Source organism: Anabrus simplex, chromosome 2 (assembly GCF_040414725.1).
Source record: "Anabrus simplex isolate iqAnaSimp1 chromosome 2, ASM4041472v1, whole genome shotgun sequence".
NCBI classification, from domain to species: Eukaryota; Metazoa; Arthropoda; class Insecta; order Orthoptera; family Tettigoniidae; genus Anabrus; species Anabrus simplex.
In genome coordinates, this window is record NC_090266.1 from 425,290,731 (window position 1) to 425,308,238 (window position 17,508).

Genomic DNA, 17,508 nt, shown 5'->3' on the forward strand with positions numbered 1-17,508 from the left:
ATCTGCGGTATCTCCAAGATGAAGTACCACTGTTGTTGGAACAGGTGCCACTCCTCGACCGCTGCAGGATGTTGTTTTTGAAGATGATGGACCCTTGTGTGTTTTTTTCCTGTGGGGCCATTTAAAACTACTAGTGTATGCACAGAAGCCACCCAATCTCGGTCACCTTAGACAGCTCATAACCAAGGCATGTTGATCCGTTATTTATATTAATAACTGTCATAATTGCCTTCTCATAGTAAAAAAAAAAAAGAGAGAAGAAATGAAAAGGAACAGATGAAGGAAATACATCACTGATGAAAACCTTGCATTTTTATTGTTATTCAATCTAATTACTACTACATACATACATTATCATTATAGACTGTTATGCCTTTCAGCGTTCAGTCTGCAAGCTTCTGAGAATTTACTAAACGTCGCCACAATCATCGATTTGCAACTAGTGTTGTGGCCTCATTTAGTTCTATACCTCTTATCTTTAAATCGTTAGAAACCAAGTCTAACCATCGTCGTCTTGGTCTCCCTCTACTTCTTTTACCCTCCATAGCAGAGTCCATTACTACTGCAAGTTTAATTAAATGAGAACTTAGTGATTTTGTAATCAATGGTAATAACAAAATATCCGCTGTAGCACAAAAATAAAATGAGTACAGTTTCACTCCAATAACATACATTCTGAGAAGTTCCTCTAATAAGTATACTAAGTTGAAATGGCCGAGGACTATATAAGGCCACAGAGCTAGTTGCAAATAGAGGATTGTAGCGGTGCACTGTTAAATCACAGAGACTTCCAGACAGAATGCTGAAAGGCATAACAGCCTATAATGAAGAGGCACGTATGATGTAAGAATATGTCAATAGCAAGGAAAGGTATTACCTATTAGCGTGGATGAATAATATGATGCCGGCAAGAGGTCTTCAACAATTGTGCTCATCATCCAAAATGTATCTTCTTCCTCCATCAAAAGAAGCAACGAGGCTGCCATCATTCCAGTTCCTTGGCAATATCTAAGTATGCAAACACACAACGACATTAATTTTCAAGAATAGTCAATATCACTATGTTGTTCAAAATGACTTAGTACCTTCTATCAGTCTGGTAAGATTTTATAAAAGTAGCTGAAGAAGGATATTCAAAGTGTAGTCACGCAATGATATATTCAGAATAACATATTAAATCTGTATAAGAACAGTAAACTGGTTGGGGGAGCCACACTAACATTCACTCAAATGTATAAAATTTACAGACATATTCAGTTAGCAGGCATCAAAAGCAACAAATACAAGACAAAGGAACTCAGCAAATATGAAGAATACAAATATTTAGCAAGTAGCCCTAGACTGATTAATCAGAGGAACATTGAAAACAAAAAATGAACATGCAAAGGTACTGTAAAATATATATATTTTTTTAAAGAGCACAAAATATCCATTGTTATTTACAAGTTCATTCATGTTCAAGTTCTACACTTCACAAAGTTTGTACTCATGAATGTGGTCAAACACACAACCCTCTGGCATGTCTAACTTCTGCTATCCAACACAGCCTCTTACAGGGCAGTGTCATTCCTAGAGCAGTTCACTTTGCAACTCAGTGCCCTTTGTGTAATATGGACAATCTTCCTCCTTGGAGATACATTGACTCATGACCATAACTTGCTCAGATTCATTCACAACTGATTCAAGACACTCACCGGCTTTGCTCTTTTATGCCAGAAGGTCCCTGCTGTCTCTACATCCAGATCATTCTGGCTGCCTTCATTGTTAATCAGCTTCCAGCTTCTATTAAAGAGCTTCCTCATTGGGAGCCTCAATAGTTAGCAGATGCCCCTCGAAAGCATTCACAAACTGCTTTACCATGCGATCTGACTGTGGGTGGAAAGATGATGTTCAGGTCTTGTGTACACTGACACACTGCAAAACTTCCTCTATCAATATGGATCTGAAGTAGCTGTCCTGGTGGTTGTGCAGCTCCCACAGGACACCAAAGTGATAGAAGTTCGTCTCCAAGGCATCAACCACTGTTGATGCTATCTGACTGTGGATGGTGTAAACTTTAACCGATTTGGTGAAATAGTCCATGGCTAGAAGTAGGTAGTGATCCCCGGCATCCATTTCTGAAAATGGTCCAGCAATGTCTATGGCCATCCTCTCAAAGGGCGCATCGACATTGTACTGCTGCATCTGGTCCCTATTCTGCGTAAGAGGGCCTCGCCTCACTTCACAGATATCGCACATTTGGTACCATCTCTTGATGTCAGTCTTCAGGTGCACCCAGTAGCAGCATTGCCAGACCCGATTCAAGGTCTAATTTGCTCCAAAGATGACCAGCAGAAGTACCTACAAGTAACTCAGCCACCATTTCCTTTTGTGTCTGGGAATTACCAGCTGGGCGACCTATATCTTGCCGTCAGCCAGCTCCTATACATCGGTGAACAGACCATCATTGACTCTTAGGTACTTCCACTGTGCCCAATATGCCTTGTATGTTGGACTATTCCCAACAATGCAGGTCGCTGCCTCGACTAGACTTCCCGTTACCCAGCAGCTACGTTGCAGCTGCCTCCTCAGAGCAGTGCAATTCCAGCCTTCAATGGCCATACCTCTCTTGGCTTGGATGTCAATGTACCTGCCTGGTTCTCAACCTCTTGACAGTGGGTATAATTCTCAGGGCACAGTCCCCTGGGAAGGACATCTACAATGTAGTGCTTCCTTTCCTGCCAGTGTTTGGCAGTGAAGTCATATTCCTGCAGATGAAGCACTAACCAAGGAGTCTTTCCTTGCAGATTTTCTGTTCCTGCACACTTTTTAATTTCAGCAGCCACACCAAGGTCGGATGATCTGTACATAGACGGAGCTGCTGACTGTAGAGGTATTTGTGAAAGTGCTCCAGCATCTTCATAATGGCTAGTGGTTCACGGATGGTCACGCAGTAGTTTCTCTAGGTCTTGTTGTAGTATGCCATCACCTTTTCCTGTCCATCCTAGATATGTATCAGCACCCCACCAATCCCTATATTTTTGTCAGAGGTTACAACAATGAACTTCTCTCCAGACTTCGGGTAAACCAAGATAAGTGCTTAGCATAAGGACTCCTTGAGTGATTGGAATCCAGCCTCTGCTACCACTGACCTTCAGAACAGCCTTTTCTCTTTGGTGAGCAGTGCGAGTAGTTTAGAAATGTTGGCAAAGCTGGCAATGAACCTCCAATAGTAGGTGCACAGGCTGAGGAAACTCCATAAATCCCACTTGTCTTTCAAAACAACCTAGTACCTAAGGTCTCTGATAGGAGACTACTGATGAAAATAAGGGCAAAACGACTAGCCAAATCATTGGTTGAATGGGTGACGAAATTTCTTCAAAACACAACTCAGAGAATTACTGTAGAGTAGGTGATGCATTATCTGATCCTGTAATGATTAGGGTGGGTGGGGTACAGCAAGAGAGTATAATTGGACCTTTATGCCTTCTTATGTACATTAATAATATGAGTAAAGAACTGGAATCACAGACAAGGCTTTCTAGATGATATATTGTAGTAAGTAAGTTACAGGATGGTGAGCAACTATAAAAAGACCTCAACAATTTTGTGAGATGAACAGCACATGATATGATGGTAAACAGGATGAAAAATCAGGTTTTAAGTTTCACCAAGAGGAGAAGTCCTCTCAGTTTTATTTACTGTGCAGATGGGTTAAAAGTACCTCGGGGATCATTGTAAGTACCTGGGTGTTAATATAAGAAAAGATCTTCTTTGAGGTAATCACAGTAACGAGGTTGTAAATAAAGGTTACAGATCTCTTCATATGTTTATGAGAGTATTTTTGGGTTGTAGTAATGATATAAAGGAGAGGGCATGTAAGTCTCTGATAAGACCCCATTCAGAGAATGGTTCCAGTGCATGAGACCCTCACCAGGATTACTTGATACAAGAAATGGAAAAGATCCAAAGGAAAGCATCACAATTTGTCCTGGGTGATTATGAAAATGTCTCCAACTTTTGGCTGGGGAGACTTGGGAGTAAGGAGACAAGCTGCACAACTGAGCGGTATGTTCAGAGTTGCAATTTACAAACTTGTATTTGCCTTTATCTCGCACAGAAAGAAATAAAGAATTAAGTTTTATACAGAAGATAGCCAGAATGAAATGGTTCAGTACCGGTATTAACCTGAATCCGCCCAGCGTGCCATGTATGGCACGGCAAACACCGTCTTCTTGGACTCTTATTATTGAAACCGTGCGCACTTTATTGTTTACTACGGTGGTTTTATATCATGCTCATTTGTATGGTATAACTACATAAAGAGACTTCTTGTTTTCACGAGTGCCAGTAATGGCTGCACGTTTGAAGTAATTAATGTTTTAATTTTGTAGTTATTTATATGGACCCTGTTGTGCAGTATTTTTTTCTAAGGAGCTTATGTGCATGGGGATTAGCTAAGGTATGTCTTGATGATGGTGTCCTTTCATTTGAAGTAGAAGTTTGGTGGTATTTATCTGGCACGCCAGGCAGAAGTGCTGTCTTTCTGCCAGACACAACTCAGCCTATAACATAGTTCTGATGTTCCTTTCTGTTAATTTCATTCTTCTTTATCAACCTAGCAACACATAATAGTGTAGGCTATAAGTTATATGTTTTAAGTTAACTATTTTTAATTACACAGAGTAAAATTTTCACATACAATTGACTCTGAATTGCAGTTTTCTTGTTGAAACATATCTTTTATGCAGTTATTCATCCTGTCTTTTCACGTTCTTCACATTTATGGGTTCACACATTTTTCTAGGAGAATTTCGTTACAAGCAGTACGCAACTTGTGGGAAAATGATGAACTTTCCGATATAGAAAAGGTATTCATCGAGCCTCCAGATGCTGCAGTTTTGTTGGATGAAGACAGCGGGGATGAAGATGGAGGTGGCTTCGCCGACAATTCACCTGGTAGCCAGCTGACTATCAAGACTCTGAAGATGTGCCTGTTGAAGTGGATCAATATGAGTTGGTACAAGACCCAGAAAGGCATTTCTAAATCCTGCAAAGTGGGAAAAGCAAAACCTTATCACACGTGCAGGAATATTTCCCAACAGTGACTTCACCAAACTTCAAGAAAAGTCGTGCGTTGAACTGTTTGAGTCAATTTTTACAGATGACATTTTTGATCACTTAGTTTATGAATCTAGCAAAATATGCCAGTCTTTTGAACTGTCCTTCCCTGAATATTACTCGGCAAGAAATGAAAGTTTTCATTGCAATTTTGATTTTATCTGGATTCAATACTGTTCTTTTGAAAAGATCATATTGGGAGGATGCGTGTGATGTGCACCATTCTGTGGTGGCAAGTGCTATGCGGCGAAACAGGTTCCTTGAAATTTGCCGTTTCATTCACTGTGCTGATAACACAAACCCAAATTTCAACGACAAAATGTGGAAGTTGAAACCTCTGATTGACCTTCTACATGCTTGTTTCATGGAAATCTTTCGAAATGAGGAGCACTTGTCATATGATGAGTGTATGGTGCGATATTTCGGGAGGCATTCCAGCAAACAATCTATAAGAGGAAAACCTATTTGTTTTGGTTTCAAGGTATGGTGTCTTAACACTCATCATGGGTGTCTTGTAGATTTTGAAGTATACCAAGGAAAAAATCCTAACGCAAATGCTCAATATGAAGCAGAATTTGGGAAGGGCGCAGCCCCCCTTGTAACAATGCTGGATAATCTTCGACCGGACCTGAAAAATTTGCCCTTCTGTATACTTCGACAATCTCTTCACTGGAATGGGATTGCTAACACATCTTGGTGCACGGGGATACGGTGCTATAGGCACACTTCGAGAAAATCACATTCCTAAGGATTGTAATCTGAAATCTTCCGCTAACATGAAGAAAGAAAAATGGGGAACATATGATTACCTAAAGAGCTTGGAGGAAGGTATTCAGGTTTGCCATTGGATGGATAATTCAGTAGCAACTGCAGCATCTACATGTCATGGAGTGCACCCTGAAAAGCAGGTATCTCGTTATGTGAAAGAAAAAGGACAGGCTAGAGGTGGAAAAGTCCGAGTGTCTCAGCCATACATGATTTCTCAGTACAATATGGGTATGGGTGGTACTGATCATATGGGTCATAACTTGACAGGTGTGCGAATCTGAATACGAGGAAAAAAGTGGCGGTGGGCAATATTTGCCTGGTTCATCGATGTAGGAATGCATAATGCATGGCAGCTGAAACACTTGTCTGGAGAAGGCATTTCTCATCTTGATTTTCGATGAGCAATTGTCCAGACTTACCTCACACGCTACAAAGCTGCTCCTTTTGTTCAGCAGATCTCATTGTTTTGGACATAATGCAGTGCAGGAACTTCAGTACGATGGAATGCATCACTAACCTTCCACAATTACAGAAGCGAAGAGAGGAAGATGCGTATCAGAAAATTGCCTTGCTAGGCCTAGCACCCAGTGTACCAAGTGCAATGTAGGTTTATGTGTAGGCTGTTTTACTGATTATCATACGTGCAAAGGTAATAAGTAGTGTGTACTTGCCTTTTAGAACTTCACCGTTAGTGCAGTACTCATGAAAAGGTACTTACCTTTGTACATACTGCTGCTATAATTCCTCATAAAGACTGATTGCCTCACGATGTAATAAGTGATTTGGGTAGCTTGTGAGATTCTAGCATTATTATTTAAAATTAAATTCATTTTCTCATACAATTAGCAACTCAGGTCATTTACAACCCCTATAAAATAATCCCTAGCACCAAAAATCAAACATCTAGGTATTTTTAATAGTTCAGGAACAACACTATTTTTGTAATATATGCAAATATTGAAGAAAAACTCGATAACTGATGATTTACAAAAGAAAGTATTGAATGAAAGCATATCAATAAGCCAAATACGGAATAACATCCAAATTTCCATATATGAAACAAAAGAAAGCACTACCGCCCAGCATGCCATATATGGCACGGGTCTTTTCTCGTAAGTTACATGCCGAATAAATAAAATTGAAGCTTTTCTGGGATCTTCATATGCACATTAACTGACGCTAAAAGTTACAAGTTGATTCTCAAAAAATAAAATCTTGGGCAGATCCAAGTTAATACTACTAATAAAATGATAAGTAAAGTAAAGAGAAGGGACAAGGCTAACACCAGAGAATCGCAAGAATTCCAAGTACGCTACTTTTATGTTTACAAACCCAGGGAATTTCCAAATCACAAAATTATTTAAGAAACACGACTATCACATTTAATTCTCAACCAAGAAAAATAAGGGTCATTTATTTTAAAGCCATAATCATGTAAATCACAGTAAGGAAGATTACTTAGATTCAGGAATTTACAAACTTAAGTGCGATCAATGCTTTGTCACGTACGTCAAACAGGTAGGAGCTTTCAAACTAGGGAGCAGGAACACGTTAATGCCTATAGACACAGGAAGTATTCCGCCATGAGTGTCCATATGGGAGATGCGGGTTACCAGTGTACCGATATAACTCGGGACTTGACCATATGAAAAAAGTGAGCAAAGGGAGCCCGATTAGCATATCTGAAATTATTTATATAGGTTTGGACTAGATTTATAACACAAACAATAATTTGAATGACTTACAAGATAACAAGAATCAATTATATTAACAGATACAGTCACTTTTAACATCACGCAAAATTAGTAGTTTGAAGTTACCTCAACAAAAACAAACACCCCTTCCATCCATTCTATGTATAAGTGGAGCAGTTTCCCCTTCCCCTACTAACGGCACTCCTCCTCTTCCCACCCCTAGCCAAGTTCTGCCAGGCGAGAGGAAACATAATTATAACACACACAGTAGTGTCGTGAAAAGCAGGTCAGAGCTAGGCTCGGATGGGAACTGGTTGTAGGGAGGAACATCAATTCGAGAGTAAGTTTCCATGTTACGCAATCGTAACAAAAACTCACTTTTCTTATCTCCGAAAGTTCAAACCCACTAATATATATATCCTTTTCTTTCCAGACCTTGTCTCTTGAATTTTATCAAACTGAAAGTTTCAGTATTCTCCAGTTGACAAATTAAATCAGAAGGTCCAATTCTCCCATTTCTGAGGCCAAAGCTTAACTTCTACCTCATTCAGTACACTGAATCGATGTCAAACCTCAAGCAACATTAATTAGAAGATAATGTTATGAATCAAATTTTAACATATAAAATTATTTTTTTCTAAGAAAGTGGTGGACAGTATTATAGAAAAACGGAGTGTACTGATTTCAGTGTGTTTTTTAAGCATTCTAGAAAGGACATGTGTTCATCAATTTCAAATTACTGGACAGTAATAATTCTGTATTTTAATTAGATAAAATAATTTTTAAGACGCTATAGCTGAAGAAGTCTTAAATAAATGATGCATGTACCAAAGAATGCACAAAATATTTTAAGATTGAGTGTGTTCTCACTTGTAAAGTGAAGTGTATTGATTGGGTGGATCATTAAACCAAATATTAGTTCTTAATGTCCAGAGTTGTCGGTGGAGAGATGGCGTGGAATGACATTAGTAGATGAATAAACTTTTGAATGGAGCTTTCAAAAGGTAGGAAAGATAAAGTTGAAATTCAAGAGGACAAACTGGGACAAATATTCATTTATAGAAAAAGTAATTTTGAATTGAAATAATTTATTGAAGGAAACATTTGATTTATTTCCAAGTTCTTTGAAATCATTTAAGAAAAGACTAAATAAGAAACTGACATGGAATCTGCGAACTAATAAATGAAGCAAGGAAACTGTTCCACATAATCGATACTTTTTATTTTGCCTTTGGCAAATTTAATTTACAAGTAGTACAAGTTTTGTTTCAAAACAAGGGAGGGGGAGAGGTGGGAGAGGGTGGGGTTGGGAACTTAGCTATGTCTATTTTGGTTAAATCTTATGGCTAGTGAACAATTCTAAACATGTTATAATTGATAACTAGAAATGTTATAATTGACAACTAAAAAAGTTCTGTTCTTTTTGTGTTCCCATAACATGGAATGTAGAAATGTAAACTGTTTTCTTATAGCACCATGTCTGAACTGGAAACTCCTAGTTGTGTCTTGTATGTTGAGGTTAATGATATTTGTGGTGGATTTTATGTTACTTCAAGAATTCGTAAGTTTGTGAAACACGTTTGTCATTGAATGGTTAGTTGGTTTGCGACACAACCTGCAAGCAAGAGAGAGAAAAAATTGGAGTGTGGGTTATATTTAACCTTTTTCCTTTGGTTAATTTGTGTTAGAATTTGTCAAACTTACTCTGAATATGGGAGCATTGCCCCACATTCTTCCTACCTTAGGAGTGGCCCTGCACCCGTAGCCACAGCTTTTAAGCTGGTTCTTTGAAGGTTCCTTGAATTTCCAAGACATCACTACGATTCGGAAGAACGATAGTTTTCTTTTAAAATATACAGAAAAACCACCTCTGCATTAACTATGATCAAAAAAGTTCCCTACAACCGGACGCACAAAAGATGTTGCTTATTATACCTTCATCAATAGAGCATTTGAAGTCCTCTTTCTGAATACAAACAAACAAAAGAACTTTCATTTATTCGCAAGCAAGCCCTACACAATGGCTTCAGTTCGAAAATCATTGATAAAACAATCAATAGCTTCAAAAACAAACAGCATACACATCTATTAGCCAAACCTAAAAGGGTGGGAAAATAATGTTAAAATTTACGTACAATGACACAGAAGCAGGATATATTGCAGAAGTGGGGAAAATACTTCGAACAGCTTTACAACGTGCAAAATACCTCGGTACAAGGAGAAATCGAAGAATCAGATTTAGTGCAGATGGAAGATAAGGAAAACGAGGTGTCCATGGCAGAGACTGAGTGGGCCACTAAAAGAATGAAACGAGGCAAGGCATCTGGAATTGACAAGGTCACCATAGAAATGATAATAGCAGCAGGAGTAATTGGTCTACAGGGGTTGTATACTCTCTTCAGAGTGATATGGAGAGAAAAGACTGTTCCAAAAGAGTGGACAAAAGAGGTCATTACACCAATTTTCAAGAAAGGAGACAGGAAACAATGTGAAAATTACAGAGGAGTGACAATGATACCTCATACAGCTAAGATCCTTGAAAGAATCTTGGATCAACGAATAAGAGACAGAGTAGAGGGAAAATTGACAGAACACCAGTATGGATTCAGATGAGGCAGGTCCATATTTGACCCAATATTTACATTGCGTCAAATGATGGAAAGGTATTGGGAATACGGAAAGGACAAGGTAGTAATATTTCTAGATATTGAAAAGGCATATGACAGTGTCCCAAGGAATTGGTATGGAAAACACTGACAGATGCACAGATCGGGAACGAAACAATGCAGATGTATCAAAATTGCAAAAGCTGTGTTGGAACCAAAGTGGGTCAAAGTGAATGGTTCAGAGTTGAGACAGGCTTAAGACAGGGAAGTGTATTGTCTCCCTTACTCTTCATTATCATCATGGATAGAATTCTACACATCAAGGAGAAGATGATGGTAACTAATCTGTTCAGGAAACATTTTCCATAGAAACAACAATACCAAACACAGATATTTCAATAACAACACAATCTTTCCAAGAATGATAAATATCTAGACTCAGATTTACAGGTTTACATGCTCACAGTGTAAAGTATCTTATATTGAACAGTCAGGGCAAAATTTCACTCTAAGATACCAAGAGCATGTCAACGCTAAAAGACACAGAAGGTTTTCTGCTATGGGAGCCCAGATGGTCAGCTCAGGCCATAAATTTACTACTATCGAACAAGACCTCTCCATTGCAAGTAAGGTAAACAAAGGGAAACTAATGAATAACCTAGAAAATATTCACATCCTTTAGGACCAGTCGATGAATAAGGATAAAAACTTGGACATGATCAAGCAAAAAAAATCGTACATATGAACACATTTTAGAATATTTAAAATTATTAGAAAGGAATTACAATAAATCCATGAACAATACAAACAGCATTAAGCCCTTGATTTTCAAATAAACTTCCCCTTCACTTAGAAGACGACAGAATGTAACGACAAGGTAGACATGCCTCTTCCTCCCCTTTTCTCACCTTGCTGTACTAGCAAGCAGGCCCCAACGAACACACACTTCCCCTCCACTCAAAAGACGAGAGCAAATAATGACTAGGTGGACATGCCTTCTCCTCCCCTCTCTTTACCTTGCCACACTAGCAAAAAGGCCCCAACGAACACACACCGGTATTACACCAAGTTAAAAGCTGAGTCTACGGGTGCAGGACCACTTCCAAGGTAGTTAAGAACATGGAGCAACGCTCCCATAATCAGCAAGTTTGACAAATTCTAACACAAGTTAACCAAAGGAAGAAAGTTAAATATAACTCCCACACTTCGATTTTTATTCTCTAGGTTGCAGGTCGTGTCGTAAACCAACTAACCATTCAATGCACAAACAGGTGTTGCACAAACTTATGAGTTCTTGCAGTAACATTAAATTCCACCACAAATATCATTAGCCTCAACATACAAGATACAACTAGGAATTTCCAGTTCAAACAAAGTGCTATAAGAAGACAGTTAACATTCAACATTCCATGTTACGGTAATACAAAAAAGAACAAAGACATTTTCTAGTCCTCAATTATAACATGTTTTTACTTATTAATTAATTAATCGATACGGACCATGCGGTGGATGGTTTGCAATCTGCCAACTAGACGACAGCCCTAAATGACAGATCAGTGCTGACTGACTGGTTCCCAACTTCTCCAGGTTGGCCTAGGTAGTACACCACCTGCTGGAATAATTCACAGTTTCCAAGGTCGGTAAAGAACAGGTTGTCTCGTTCCGTGTGCATGCGTATCACTCACGCATTTTATGACACATTCGCAAGAGCAGCTGACAGCCGCAAGTCTGGCTGACGACTCCTGCGATAATACTGACAGTTGTGTTTTGTGACTGAAGTCAGCCTGTAATCACCCCAAGTTTCAGTGTAGTTTACCAGTAGTTTTAATATGTGTTATATAAGTATCATATACTGTAGGAATAAGTAAGTCTTTGTTAACTGTTAAGTGGGAGTATTGTGTATAAGGAATGCAAGTTGTAATATCAAGCAAGACCTTACACATTCATTTACTTTAAAGTAATCTGCAATGGCAAGAACAAGATATACAGTGGCATTCTGCAAATACAGTCTCATTAAAACTAAGTGAGATCCCAAAAGCGGACACACAAGATGCCACACTTTCCCAAAAGAAATTTTAATTAGACAAAACTGGGTGCAGTGTTCCAGAAGAGATGTAGAGTGGAATCCTAGAACTTCATTCATATACCCAGAACATTTTAATGTGAAAGGCTATGAGAGGTTGAGGATGATGATGATGATGATGATGATGATGATGATGATGCTTGTTTAAAGGGGCCTAACATCTAGGTCATCGGCCCCTAATGGTACGAAATGAGACTAAATGCAATGATAATTTAAAAGTCCAAAATCATCCACTGACCTGAATTCAAAACAGGACGAAGAATGAATGGATGGATATGAATTTTAAACAATCAGTGGATCCGACCCATAATGCCCCACATTCCCAGAAACTAGCGTTAAACAATAGTATTACTGACTAAGAGACTGCTTCTAAAGTACAATCCTGAATCGATGATGCTTGTAGTCTAAAGGGGTCCAAAATCCAGGTCATCAGACCCTCATAATGGTACTTATCGCTAGGAAAGTAGAACCATGGTATTTGTCATGTTACGGTACTAATCAAAAGCAGCGTAGACTCGCGGTATTCCACACATTATGGTACTACTCACAGGTAATGTAATGCGCACATATAACACAGACCTATGGGGTTTCTCACATTGCGGTGCCATTTACAGGCAACGCAAACCTATAGCGTTTCTCACATAGGTGTACTGATCACAGGGACTCATACTAACCCGTGGTGTTCCTCACATAGTGGGTGCTAATCATAGGCTAGGCAGACCCATGGTGTCGCTCATAGAGTGGTACTAATCACAGGTACTGTAAAACTCACCCTGATTCACACATTGTCGCTTCTAATCACAAACCTATTGTGTACCCAACATAGTGGTACTACGCGCAAGTAAAAGCAACCCATGGTGTTCCCCGCGTGGTGGTACGAATTACAAGTAGTCTCATGGTTCTAATTCGATCATCCCTTGGTCACCCCTTTTAGTTGCCTCTTAAGACAGGCAGGGGATACCATGGGTGTATTCTTTGCCTGCATCCCCCACCCACAGGAGGAGGCTAAGAGAGGGGACTAACAGCAGAACTGTTGAAATCAGTTCTTACAAAAACTGAAATAGATTGCTATGCTTTCACTTTTATTAGGTATACCAAATGAAAAGAGAGCAAACAAAAGAACTGTCAATCATCGTTTAGAAAACTCATCCATAATCCAGGAAGAGTGTGATTATGTTCAAGCTATAACAGAAAATTTAACTGATATTGTCAGGACGGAGAATTAATATTTATGGCAAAAACTTTAAAGGTAGAGAAGACCATCCCATAAAAGGAAAGAAATTATGATTAAAAAGGGAAATTCTTAAACTAAATTGTAACAGAACTGATGAAACCAGAGTGTTTGAAATATTCATGAAATGCTTGGCACAGTTTTCACCAAAAATTAAATTAATATTCTTTTGTGTGAGAAGAAGAAAGTTACATAGACAAGCAATGAAATAGCTTTAACATTTTCTCTGAGATACATAATCTTTGTCAGGGATGTCTACACTGAAAAGGAACATCCTCTGAGGACATGAACTATGGAATTCTCAGAGATGATTTTAGAATCTTGATCATCACTGGTTCATTCCTAAGTAGTATATAAAAGAATGCTGTTCTTTTTGATGAAAGGAAAGTTGGAAATGTAATGAAATACGATTATTTATGAAGGTGAAGTTATCAGCCCACATCTGAATGTGCAAGTAATAATGGTTCTGGGACTTTTTGCACAGTGGTGGTTACCCGTTTATTGTTTACGTTGGTTTTTTGGTGTGCAAATATGCAGTGTCCTTTGAAATATTGTATTCATATTTGTATAAAAGGAAAGATCAGTTGCAGAAAATTTACCAGTCAATAGAGGGCAACTAAAGGAGAGGTCACAAATATTCAAATACTCATAATAAAATGCCCAAAAAATTAAACAATTTCATTTATGTTCTTGAGCAGTTTTTACTGAGGTATACGCTCACAAACAATGAGAATATTAATTAGGAACTCCTAATTTCTCACATTTGTTTCTTACACAATCAGCAAGTTTATAGATATGGAACAAACTATGCTACTGTTATATCTTCTTGTTACTGTGGTATCCATCATTTGTTACTTTCTTATCTCTCGTTAGCTTTACGTTTTCACTGTAAATAATTTTATGGTTTGTCTAGACCTCAAATGTTCTGAGAGTTCAAAAGAACTTCTGAACAGATGTCTTTCAATGATCAGTACATTGTTATTAGGTGTAATTTTTTGGATTTCTACTGCTGTCATAACATTTATTCATTTGGTATCATTCTGAGAAAACAGGTTGTAAGCAGTTGAATCTTGTGACTTTATATTTTTCAGTTCACGAATTTATAGCAGTAATGACTACAATAGCTGAAATACATAATCAGCTATTGTTACTTGTTGCAATTGTGTTTACTGTCACAACAGGTTCCTGCTCTGCCGCCCAGCCATGGTCTGGCTATGAAGTTGCACACCACTGCAGCACTGTTTCCACAGACCTTACAGGAATGAGGCAACCTGTCCCTGACTAGCCTTGGGCACTTTCCAGGGTTCAGGTTCAGGTGAGCAACTCAGTCTCAGGAACATTTTCTGGAGGATTTCCAGGTGCTCCAGGAACATATGTCCTACCACAATGATTATGTTCACGTACACCACACAGGCATCATGCGTAAGGCCTTTCAGCATGGACTCCACGAGACATTAAAAAATTGCAGGTGTGTTACACAGTCCGAAGTGCGTAACTGTGAACTGCCACAGCCGCTAGTCCATAGAGAATGGTGCCCTATCCTTGTCCTAAGGATGCAGGTCCATGATTGAGAATTTCTGGGCTCCGAATGAAGTGTCCAATGTGTTGTCTATTCAACGTAATGAAATGCAATCCTTGGATCCAGCTTCCAAAAATAGATGCAGAATTGAAACTTGTCATTCCTCTTTACTAGCACTATAGGGGATCACCAATGACTGTTGGATTCTTCTATCACAACACGCTGCATTATGTCGCTCAGCATCGGGTCAGTCTATCTTCTTAGCCAGAGGTATCCGGCCAAGAGGTTGACGGATAGGGATCACGTCGCCAGCGAATGTGATGGAACACCCTGTATATCCTGCCATAGTAAGTCCTGTTACTGAGGAACTCTGTGATTAGTCAGCAGAGCTACTCAAACTAGTTTGATTCCAGATATCCTCCGGCATCAGACATCACCCACTGGAGCTTGTCATCCACCTCCCTAGTTTCAGGTGAGGGAGCCTCCTCAAGCCGCTTGTAGCACATGAGAGCAATTCGGCTCCCTCTACACTGCCCGCTAGTGATGTCCGGCCTAGCAACAGGGAGTGCTGTCCCTGTATATCGTTACATGGTACAATCTGTCTGCAAGTCACATATCCGCAATCAGGCTATCATCTCTCCTCCCAGTGATTACGTTCAGCGTGAAATGAGGGTATGATAATGAAGGTGTCAATGCACCACTCTTCTTGTTGGTCCCCAATTAATTCCCTAGGTGGAGGCTGCCTCATGCCAGCAGTAGTACGTCAGATGCTGTGCTCATCGCATTGTCAGAAGACTATTCCTCAGGAGCATTGGCGTCCCAACAGCGGCAAGCATCGCTCCAGTGGTGACAAATGGACCTCTGGGAGTTCTTCACACCTCATGGCACATACTCTCGCCGATGACATCGAAGATGATGTCTTCACTGCTTCCATCCTCAGGGCAATAGTGAGAACCTTCTTGACGCAATGCTACCCAATGAGATGTTGGTGGATCTTAGGGTTGTGAACCCCATCACTAAAAGTGTAGGCCGCTATCGGCAGCCCTGAAAATGGTTTTCCGTGGTTTCCCATTTTCACACGAGGCAAATGCTGGGGCTGTACCATAATTAAGGCCACGGCCACTTCCTTCCAACTCCTAGGCCTTTCCTATCCCATCATCACCATAAGACCTATCTGTGTCGGTGCGACGTAAAGCCCCTAGCAAAAAAAAAAAAAAAAAAAGTAATTCAGAGGGAATATCATCAATTCCAGGTACCATGAAAAAAAAAAAAAAAAAAAAAAAAGGTGTAGGCAGCCTCCTGCTCTGTGTGTTCTGGTAGTAAACCATCTAATGCCTTGAGGATTAGCTGTTTTAACTGTAAGTCAAATTCCTGCAGAGACTCATCTGCACACTATGTCTTCTTTAGTTGGATGCAGCAGGAAGCTGCCAGCTAGTGGTCACCACAGTGTCCCTTGAGCGTCCCCATGATCTCTTCATAAATGGCACCCAGTTGGACGCTGAGTAGAGCTTCAAACTTGGTTCAGAACGTTATTTAAGATATGCTCCCATCAAAACATGGGAATTTCACGTTTGCAATGATGGTACAGCTGTCAGCACTGGTGATTGTTGGTCTGACTTCTTAGGCCATCATTTTCCCAGTATATCACTCATGTCTTGTCACAAGACTGAACACTGAGCTCAATCTGAGATGCTCGTTTGAACTCTTGCCTCATATTTCAAACAATGGACACTACAAACTGAAGTATTGTTTTGAACTGTTTATCTACCATTTCACTTATGTGTTGCTTATATGTCACTTTTTAAACTGACTTCAAGCATGTACACCTCCTCTAATCTGTACTGTCCACCCTTAAGTGGCTGGCCTTAAATTCATTGTAACAAGCCATTTGTTTTAAGAAAAAGGAACCTTAAGCTTTTCAGCCCGTCAGAAACAAATATAATGCTTAGAACACCATAAAATACCTGGTGTGAAATTGGGAGACCATGGAAAGCCATCTTCAGGGCTAACAACAGCGGGATTCGAACCCATTATCTCCTGAATGCAAACTAACAGCTATAGATATCTCTAACCAGGTAGCCAACTCGCTCAGTCATCCTGACAGGATTTAAATTGTGAATTAAGTCACTGGAATGAAGTCATGACTTAAGTTCTATGTTGAGTTCATATAGATTTGCTTTTAGTCCTTGCACCATTGCACAGAGCTATCTTAGAGGGCACGGAGTCCAGACTCCATCTTGTCAATTCTAGAAATTTCCCCATTTCGCCCTTGGGAGGCCATAGCCCTGGACTTGATGGGTAACACCACGGGGTAAAACAGGACTCCTAGTAATCACCGACCTTTTCACAAGATGGACCGAGGCCTTTCCGATACCAAAATCCACGACAGGATGCATCGGTCTTCTACAAGATGAGGTATTCAGCCGCTATGGTTATCCACGATGTATTCTGTCAGACAACGGGAGTCAGTTCACGTCAAGGAAGTGGCAGCAAATGATGACTGAATG

General features: G+C 39.6%; 1 protein-coding gene across 1 annotated transcript in view; it reads right to left on the minus strand.

Moving 5' to 3' along the window:
- LOC136862876 (small G protein signaling modulator 3 homolog) overlaps nt 1-17,508 on the minus strand; it is a 312,577-nt gene that overhangs the window by 207,378 nt on the left and 87,691 nt on the right. Inside the window, exon 7 of the mRNA XM_067139149.2 lies at nt 878-1,008. Coding sequence (XP_066995250.1) covers nt 878-1,008 — 131 coding nt within the window. The remainder of the gene's footprint in view (nt 1-877; nt 1,009-17,508) is intronic.